General features: G+C 30.9%; 1 protein-coding gene across 1 annotated transcript; it reads left to right on the forward strand.

Annotated features, from left to right (window-relative positions):
• The first annotated feature begins 4,116 nt into the window (after positions 1 to 4,116).
• LOC105772245 (probable flavin-containing monooxygenase 1) lies at positions 4,117 to 7,399 on the forward strand. Its single transcript, XM_012593555.2, has 4 exons — positions 4,117 to 4,686; positions 5,545 to 5,785; positions 6,246 to 6,424; positions 6,547 to 7,399. The coding sequence occupies exons 1-4, from the start codon at positions 4,213 to 4,215 to the stop codon at positions 7,237 to 7,239; spliced, it is 1,587 nt and encodes a 528-aa protein (XP_012449009.1). The 5' UTR covers positions 4,117 to 4,212; the 3' UTR covers positions 7,240 to 7,399.
• The last annotated feature ends 3,219 nt before the right edge of the window (positions 7,400 to 10,618 follow it).

Below are 10,618 nucleotides of genomic sequence, written 5' to 3' on the forward strand. Positions count from 1 at the left end.
CTTATGGCATTTCCGATGGTAGCTAAACATCAAGTAATTTCGACAGAACATGCATGACAATCATAAAAAGATAAGGGGAAAGTGGATCCCCTTTTCTTACTCTCCTAGCAGTACCTCTAAAATAGATCAAACCCCTATTTACTGAAATTGAAAATCAAGGCTTAGTGATGCACTTCTCTATCCAGCTAACAAATTGACTAGGGAATCCCAAAGTAGCCAAAACAATAAGAATAAAGTGCCAATTAAGAAAGGCAAAGGCTTACATCTAGGTGACAGGGTGCATCAATTATAACCCCTAACAAGCTCTTGGGCCAACAGTATATTGTCACTAATGCTCCTCCCGAAAACAAAAGCACTTTGGTTTCTAGTAATAACAAATATTTAATTATTAACTATATATGTATATACACACACACTAGATTTCATTACTAATGTCAAACTATTTTTCAAGCTTTCTATATGTCAAAGATATCTGTACTTTTAAAAAGTTAAAATTTAGTCCGTGTATTTTAATTTTGAGTTATTGAATCTTATTTAAAATCTTAATCCCTTCATCTAATTTTGCAATTTTACTGTCAACGTTCATTTTTTTTGTCAATTTGATTGTTACTCTTCAAAAGAACATAAAATTAAAAGGTTTATTTATATTTTCAATAAAAGACTAAAATTCTGTTAAAATTGTAAATTTTAAAACTTTATTATTAATGAAAATTTTAAAATTTTATTATAAAAAATTAAAATCAAGTATTTTTAAAATATATATTTTATAAAGCTTAATTAATTAAAATATTTAACCAAAAATGTTATAATTTAAGCGGGAAAAGGAAATTTTTTAATAATTTTTAAATGTATTTTAAAAGTTATAATTTAAAAAGAAAGTCAGGATTTTTATTGGAAATATATTAAAAAATCATTTTATGTGTTTTTAAAAGAGTAAGGATCAATTTGACCAAAATTATAAACATCCAGAGTTAAAAAGTCATTATGCCTTTTTATAATTGCAAAACAGGACAAAAGGGTCAAGATTTTTAAGTAAAAAAATATAGGGACTCAATATCTCAAAATTAACATATAGAGACTAAATTTTAAATTTAAAAATATACAAAGACTTCTAATATATTTAATACTTTCTTATTTTTAAAATATATTTCTTACTTCATTTTTCTCTTTTTTTTCTTAGAATTGTTTCATTCATTGGTGGGATCTAGAAGCTGACATTGATAAGACCAATTTGTATACGTTGACTTGAAAACTAAAAGAATAAAAAATGAATAGCTGAAAGTATTCATCCACGAGATGTAAACTTTTAATATGATACAAATATTTTATGATTTGAACTTTTGTAATATCTAATTACTAAAAAATATATTTTAATTATTTTCAACCATTTAAATAATAAATATTGTATTACATTAATTGTATTAATTGAAAATATATTATTTAATAAAGTAATTAAAAGATGTGAGATATTTTATTATTAGATTCTATCTTTTGAAATACATTTTATATATATTCATGTTAAATTATACTTTCACCCTTAAATTATCCAATATTCGAGTTTATTGTTGTGGGTATTTCAACTATATGACTTACCAACTATAAATGAATACATTTTTTGGGCATTTTCAATCAAATCGTACTTGCTAAAAGAATCCAAAAGAGTTCGACTTCCATTATTATTTTTATTAAATCTTTAATTATGGTTTAAATTTTAATTTTAAGACAGTTAATATACTTTTAATTACATGAAATAAAATATATGGTTTAATAAGCTAAAAATAATCGCATATAATTAATGCAATATACATCTAATTATGGTTCTTTTTAAAGGTCACGGTTCAAAATAATTATTTGGAGGTAGTCAAGGTTATTCAAGGTACCCTATCGATAGCATCGAGTTCTGCTTTGATCAAACATATCCAACAACTTTTGATGTGTGTCAGGCATTAACGTTTACGATACGTCTCAAGGGAAAAGAACTAAGCTGCTGACCGTATAACTAAAATGATCTCGAATGGGAAAGTGGGCCTGTAGATGTTCGATGATCCTCTTAAAAAGATGCTAGCAATCCTTTATTCAAATAAAATAAGTGATGTTTATGCTCAGTTTAATATACTACAATTCAACTGTTTGTTTTTTAAAATAGAAACTTTGGATGGAAAGAAGGATATGAATATGATAAATAAGGGACTTGGGTTTACCTCTACAAAGTCAATTCCAATCGGTACAAAGGAAGGACAATATTGCTGCATATTTATTTAATAAGTCAACCGGCAAATTAATAAGCACATATTGTGCCCTTTAATTAATTTAAGTTAGACCATTGTCTCTAAGATCAAAATTCATATAATCTTTTTTTATACATTGACTTCAACCCACACATGGTTTAAATTAAGTTGATGCTCATTTATATTTATATATATACATATCTCAATGGGAACACAAGAATTCAAACCTCTTTCACTAACTAATCTATTAGAATTGATGCCCAGTCCATCATTCATTATTCACAAATAGACCATTAAAAATATGTAATTAATTGAGAAATTAATCTAATAATTTCAAAGAAATATAATGGATGACAAGTAGGACGACTAGAATTGATACCCAGTGCAATATACATGCAATTCAAGGGCAATTTACCAATAAAAGCCCTTTTTTTTTAAAAAATTACCGAAATGGGCCAATTATTTAATTATTTATCGGAATGGTCCATTTTCCGCGAAATCGCGTACACGTCGGTAGCGATGTCGAGAACGCGCCAGAAATCGCGTCCACGTCGACAACTCGCTGGCGTGGGACGCGATTTCGCCCAGCGAATGAAAGACTCTAACGGTCAAAAATTTGACCTTTGCCCCCCCCAATGGTCAAAAAGAAAAAAGGATAAATACCCCCTTTTTATGTGTAATTTGCCCCTTTTTTTGGTATTTTGCCCCTAATAATACATATTAATGTATTAGTGTAATATGTAGCTCAAATTATGTATTGTAGTTAATATTCATAATATTGTAGCTCAAATTGTCAATCCGTCTATACTATTGTACTAATAATATATATTAATGTAATATTGAAGAGTTAATTGATTAAAAAATAAATGCAACAAGTACAAAAAGATTCAAAATTATTACCAACAAGATTTGAACCAAGGTACTAAGGAAAAGAGCAAGCATCTTAACCAACTAAACTAAACTAATTAATTGATATATTATAAAAATACTATTATTATCTTAATTATATTACTTACGTTCTAATGATTTATCGGACCTATTCCATACACATGTCAAATCAAAAATAATGATACAACAATTCTGTAAAAAAAATCCGGTGTTTACTTCAAAAAAATAAGGAAAATAATTATTTGAATGTTTCAAATTTCAATTCTAAACCGAAAAAATCGAAATTTAGGGGCAAAAAGGATCTTTTTTGATGAAAATTGCGGCAAACCGCCTTCGGCTGTTTGTCAGCACGTAGATCTCGAAAAGTTATTCGAAAAAAAAATCGTCTCAATCGGACAATCGAGCCAAAAGTTATGGCCTTTCAAAGTTTTACAAGCTAAGAAACATAAACTGTTCATGCCACGTCAGCAAATCGCGCTTACGTGGACGCAATTTGTTGCCACGTAAGTAATCGCGCTGACGTGGACGCGATTTGCTGACACATCCCCTGACATCGCGCTGACGTGGATGCGATTTCGGGGAAAATGACCCATTCCGGTAAATAATAAAATACCGAGCCCATTTCGGTAAATTTTTAAAAAATAGTGCTTTTATGTGTAATTTGCCCGCAATTCAAAACATTATTAATGGGATTAATTTCAAAATTTTAGAAATTTTTATGTTTTTTTAAAAATATAAATTCAATACCCTGAGAATTTAAAATAATATATGCCAGCAAATCAAATAATTTTCTTAATTATAATTCTGATTATTGTTCAATAGTTACCCTGACAATTAACATTGTTGGCGTTGACAAAAGGAAATTAAGGATAGGAAAACATAGGACACTGTTGAACCTAACAAGTTTGGCATATATTATAAACTTAACAACTTACCAGGAAAATCCCATAACTCTCAATCCTATTTCCTTTATAAATAGTGGGCTAGTCTCTGAGTTTGAGCACACCAATACATTGGCTAAGAGCTCGTGTCATTTTTTTTTTTGCTTTATTTTTCTTGCTCGTAGCATTATTCATATATTAATTTTTCTGCCAACATGGCTTGTGAGCAAATTAGCTACCGTAAATCAACGAGGGTTGGGATTATCGGGGCTGGTATCAGCGGCATCGCTGCTGCTAAACAGCTCTCCCATCATAATCCCATCGTTTTCGAGGCCACTGATTCAATTGGTGGCGTTTGGAAACATTGCTCATTTGCTTCCACTAAGCTCCAAACTCCTCCATGCGATTTCGAGTTCTCGGATTACCCTTGGCCTCAAAGGGATAACTCCACTTTCCCTTCTTATCTTGACATCCTCCACTACTTGCATGCTTATGCTACACACTTTGATGTGTTGAAGTTTGTTAGGTTCAATTCCAGGGTGGTTGAGATTCGCTACATTGGCGGCGGCGACGGCAGAGAAACCACTAACTTGGATGTGGCGGCTGGACCTGGAGAGTTTGGACCTCTTTTGAGTGGCCATCCTGTCTGGGAAGTCGCTGTGGAAACACATCCACCAAAAACTATAGAGGTTGTTCCTTAAATCATATCATATATATCACTAATTTAATTTGAACCCACTTTTTATCCTACAATATTTTATTTTATAAGATACCATAATAAATTTATTAAATCTTGAACTTGGGATATCAGTATTCCTAAACCTTAATCTTACCATTTGTGTTAAGACCCTTCGCCTATGTTTTTCTATTTTGGTATTTCTTTTTTCTTGGCTTGGGTTGCTAGTTAGTTCCAATTAGAAATCTTGCATGGTTTTTGATAGGGACCTAGGCTGCTATCTTTTCATTTTATTTATTAAATTTATTTTTGATATATGTATTTTCTTTTGGTCAACCCTATTTGATATATGTATTTTTCTTTTGGTCAACCCTATTTGATATATGTGATAGTATATCTGATTTATACATGTACAATCATATAAGCCATAAGATGACGTCTACAACTAATAATAATTGAATTTTTAAGAACAAATTTTACTAAAATCATTTAATTTTAATTAAATATCAATAAAAATTATTTGATTTAATTACCAGCAAAAAAAAAAATGGTTCATTGATACACCTTAATTAAATGAACAAGTAGCACAAATGCATGACGGATGTCCTTGGTTAATTAAACACAAAAGTGATCTTCTAGTTGTACTTCCAATAATTTATTATTTCTGACGTGTTACATTTGGTCACAGTCTGAATGGTTTCAAAAAAATCTAAGCCAGACCAAGACCAAGTTGACCCCCAGAATGTTTATACATATTATCCATATATAGATATGTTATGATTAAATGCTTGATACCAATTTATTAGTGATTACTGTTAAAGAATGATGGGAACTGAGGGAAAAATAATATGATGATGCACGGTAAATGCAGAGATATGGGTTTGAACTACTGGTGGTATGCATAGGGAAATATGGGGATATACCGAAAATGCCAGTTTTCCCTCCCAATAAAGGCCAAGAAGTTTATGGTGGTAAAGTTATGCACACCCTCGATTATTCTAAGCTCGATAAAGAAGCCGCCCGAGAGTTGTTGAAAGGCAAGAAAGTCGCTGTCGTTGGCTATAAGAAATCTGCCATTGATTTAGCTACTGAATGTGCCCAGGCAAACCAAGGTATATACATCCATATATGATTAACTATGACCAAATATATATTTATCTCTTTATCATAAAGCTCCATAGAATTGTCTGTTAAACATTTTTCACATGTACTTTTTCAACCACCCATATCTAATATATAATGCATTGACTACAGCATTGATCCAACATAAAATATTGCATTTCATGCATGCTTTCGACATACTTAACTAGGTAATAGAAACAACTAACTACTAACCACACAAGTGTTTTTCCCCCCTAAATTAGCCACTTAATTAAGGTTAACTTCATGTGTCTTCCTTTTTAAATTTAAAGAAAATAAATTGTTGTTTTGTCCCTCTAAATAGTCATAAAATGCATTCTAGACATTGGGGATTGATTTTCCTAGAAACTGCAACGTGATTTTGACTAACTAGCTTAGTTACCTTGTATCTTGACTTTTTTGGTTCGCCTGCTTTTGTGTTAAAATAAAAAGGAGCAGATGGACAACCTTGTACAATGGTGATACGGACACTACATTGGACGGTTCCAGCTTACTGGATTTGGGGTTTGCCCTTTTTCTTGTTTTATTCAACAAGGTCTTCTCAGTTTCTCCATCAAAGGCCAAACCAGGGGCTGCTCAGGAATTTGCTTTTCCCTCTTTTGTCTCCTGTGGTAATACTTTGATTTACTCTTAATCACTGCTACAGTTACTAATCTTTTTATTTTTATGTAAAATACATCGATTCACTTCTTTCTTTTTCTTTTCTTTTCTTTTCTTTTTTTTTTTACTGAAGAGAAAAGCAGTCTCCAAGTTCATAGAGTCTTATCTGGTGTGGAAGCTTCCATTAGTGAAGTATGGACTAAAACCAGACCACCCCTTTGAGGAAGATTATGCATCTTGCCAAATGGCTATCCTGCCTGAAAATTTCTTCTCAGAGGCAGACAACGGAAAGATCATGTTTAAAAAAACACCCAGATGGTGGTTTTGGAATGGGGGACTCGAATTCGAAGACAACACCAAGTTAGAAGCCGACGTGGTGCTCCTCGCCACCGGTTTCGAAGGCAAAAAGAAGATCCAAGACCTGCTGCCTCAACCCTTCTCGAGTTTAATAGTCGACTCGTCGGGGATCATGCCGTTATATAGGGGCACAATCCATCCATTGATCCCAAACATGGCGTTCGTAGGGTACATCGAGAGTGTTTCGAACCTGCAGACGGCTGAGCTAAGGTGCAAATGGCTGTCGAGACTGGCTGATGGACTGTTCAAGCTACCTAGCATCAAGAAAATGCTAGACCAAACCAGCGAAGAAATCGAGATCATGAAGAAAACGACTCGGTTCTACAAGAGGCATTGCATTTCTACATTCAGTATTAACCACAGTGATGAGATTTGTGAAGAGATGGGATGGAAATGTTGGAGGAAGAATAATTGGGTGTTGGAAGCTTTCGCTCCTTACAGCAGTCAAGATTATGGAGAAGAAGACTAGTTAAAAAGAAATATTTTGATTAATTAGCTAATGAATAAAGCAGTATATCTATAGATATATGATAATTTGCCTTGTTGTAGTGACTATAAAATAGTTTTTCATCCATCTTCATGTATGATTTGCTGATTAATAATGAAAAATTTAGAATAAAGGATTTAAATGCGTGGTTGATTTACATTTTTGGTATACGTAAGACCAAATTTTCGCGTATATATATTCATGTATTACACTTGATATTACTTCAATTTTGGTTAATGGGGTTTTTTACAAAATTATTATAAAAAGAAAAATAACAAAAATATTATAACTTTTTTACCAAAATATTATAAATTTTTTATTTACCAAAACATATAAAAAAAACAAAAAACAGAAAAGAAAAAAAAAACCTGACACCAACCTGATCAGGCCAATCACATTGGCGGCACCAATGGTGCCAAAGGGGCTAATTGCCTTCTAAGCCCTCCTTATTTATTTATTTTATTCCCCTTCAATTCATTTTTTTATTTAATAACTCTATTTTAATTTAATAAACTATTCTCATTTAATAACTCTATTTTAATTTAATAAACTATTAAGTAATACTTAATTTTTTCAAATTAAAAATGAGTTATTAAATGAGAGAATTCTAATTAAGTGACTATATGTAGTTTCAAGGACCTAACATGAAAATTTACCATTTTGAATTTTGAAAGTGAATTGCTGCTGTGTGCGTGTGGGCGCACTAAAATTGAAATGCGGCTAATTTCCTTCGAAGCCCTCCTTATTTATTATTTTCTTTTTATTCCCCTTCAACTCATTTTTTTAGTAAATTTTATTCCCCTTCAACTCATTTTAGTAATAATTATTTTCTTTTTATTCCCCTTCAACTCATTTTTTTAGTAAATTTTATTCCCCTTCAACTCATTTTAGTAATAATAAAACTGATCACCCATAAATGTAACCCAAATAGAAAAAATGAGTTTTATTATTACTAAAATGAGTTGAAGGGGAATAAAATTTACTAAAAAAATGAGTCGAAGGGGAATAAAAAGAAAATAATAAATAAGGAGGGCTTCGAAGGCAATTAGCTACATTTCAATTTTAGTGCGCCCCACACGCACAGCAGCAGCAATTCACTTTCAAAATTCAAAATGGTAAATTTGCATGTTAGGTACTTGAAACTACAGATGGTCACTTAATTAGAATTCTCTCATTTAATAACTCATTTTTAATTTGAAAAAATTAAGTATTACTTAATAGTTTATTAAATTAAAATAGAGTTATTAAATGAGAATAGTTTATTAAATTAAAATAGAGTTATTAAATAAAAAAATGAGTTGAAGGGGAATAAAAAGAAAATAATAAATAAGGAGGGCTTAGAAGGCAATTAGCCCCTTTGGCACCATTGATGCCGCCAATCGCTTTGGCACCATTGGTGCCGCCAATGTCTTTGGCACCTTTGGTGCCGCCAATGTGATTGGCTTGATCAGGCTGGTGTCAGCTTTTTGTAGGCTTTTGCAGGGTTTTTTTTTGGTATATTTTCGTAAATAATAAAAAAAGTAATATTTTGGTAAATAAAAAAAAGTTATAATATTTTGGTTAATTTTTATTTTTTTATAATATTTTTGTAAAAAACCTTTGGTTGATGAGAAAATACACTTAAAAACATTCTAAGTGAAATTATGATATTAGTTACCATGTAAGTGGTATTCCTTAAATTATTTTTATTATTAAATTTTTTATTGCATATAAGTTTAAATATAAATTTTATAATTTTATATTTTTAAAATTTAAAATTATGGTCTTGACTCAAATAGTAACTATTAAATTTGTTAATTAAAATTATGTGGCTTTTAATGTAAAAATAGGAAGTTGACATAGTATTGCGTATGTGATAATATAGTTGCCACATTTTCAAAAATCGTATGTAGCAAACATAATATCACATGCGCATGATGCTATGTAGCTTGCTATTTCCATGTAATCTTCACAGTTATGTCGTTTTAGTTAATAAATTTACTAGTTGTCATTTGAGTTAAGATTAGAATTCCAAAACTAAAAAATGGAAGCTAGAAATAATCAAATTAGATGACATGTACTAAATCCACAACTTACATATAAGTCTAATAGATTTAATGGCTATGATGGGTCAAGAAAAGAATTATAAAAGCTAAATATGTAACTTTATACATGGTATAGGTACTCGTAGAAAATTAGACCAAACATTTTATTGGACAACGTTTTCATGAATTAGATTGGAGTTTTAATTGACGGGGGAGGCGTCTTGACTGATTTGGTCTTTCACAAAATAGAAATTTAAAGATGAGTTTGTCCAATTTTCTGACTGAATACACTGAACTTGCAGAGTAATATAATATATAGTTGGTGTAAATAATAATAATAATTGGGTTCATGATGACGTGTTGTTTTCTTCTTTCCTCAAAACGTGCATGCCAGACCACCTTCTCAGAAATTTGCTTTAACCCCCCATGATGGACAACATAATTGGAACCATTGTTGTTTTCCTTTGGATTTAGCATACATATTTTAATTTAATAAAATCATTTTAATGAAGAAAGAGGCCGTTCAGAACAAAATTAACCTGTCATATTACCCATAAAAGGGGAACCTAATAAGTCCCTATCAAGCTCAGTTTGTATTCCAGAGGGAGTACTGCGGAAAAAAAACAACACGGTCATCCATGGTTGCCATCCTTATCATGTCATCAGCTACCGCATTAGTTTGTCTTCGAATGCATTAATATTTGTTATTAACATTTTATTATTTAAGATAAATAATATTGTACTTCGAAAAATTGTATTATCAAGCGTAAAACAAGTAGCATCATTGTTTCACTTAATATCTCTTTCGGAGTAATAACTCTTGTTTAAAATAGTTGTTGTTCGAGAATAGTTATGTTCATAATAGAATTTTAGTTAGAACAACTGTCATTCAGTATAGTTATTTGAGAACAATTAAAGTTTAGAACAATTCTTGTTTAAGATAATGGCTTTTCAGAAATAGTTATATTTAGAACAATCATGATTTCGAACAACTTGTATTTAGAACAATTGTGTTTTTCCATAAGAACCTCTAACAGCCTAATTTTTCAGTGGTGTTGGAAACTGCGATTTTGAAATCCCATTCCTGTAGTTCGAGTTCGTAAATATTAATATTTAATATTTATAAGGTTAATATAGAAATAGATTAAAGTTTGGTCTAACACCCCTCATCCGTCCCCGTTGTCGGAATCGAATTATGGGATGCTATAGTACTAAACAGAACAATTATAAGCAATCAATGGTCAAAATTCAATTACTTTAATCAATTTAATCATGAGATACAATTTAAAATTTTTCACAAGTCTTATATGAGCTTATGTGAGCTCTAGAGTTGACCT

Source organism: Gossypium raimondii, chromosome 6 (assembly GCF_025698545.1).
Source record: "Gossypium raimondii isolate GPD5lz chromosome 6, ASM2569854v1, whole genome shotgun sequence".
NCBI classification, from domain to species: domain Eukaryota; kingdom Viridiplantae; phylum Streptophyta; class Magnoliopsida; order Malvales; family Malvaceae; genus Gossypium; species Gossypium raimondii.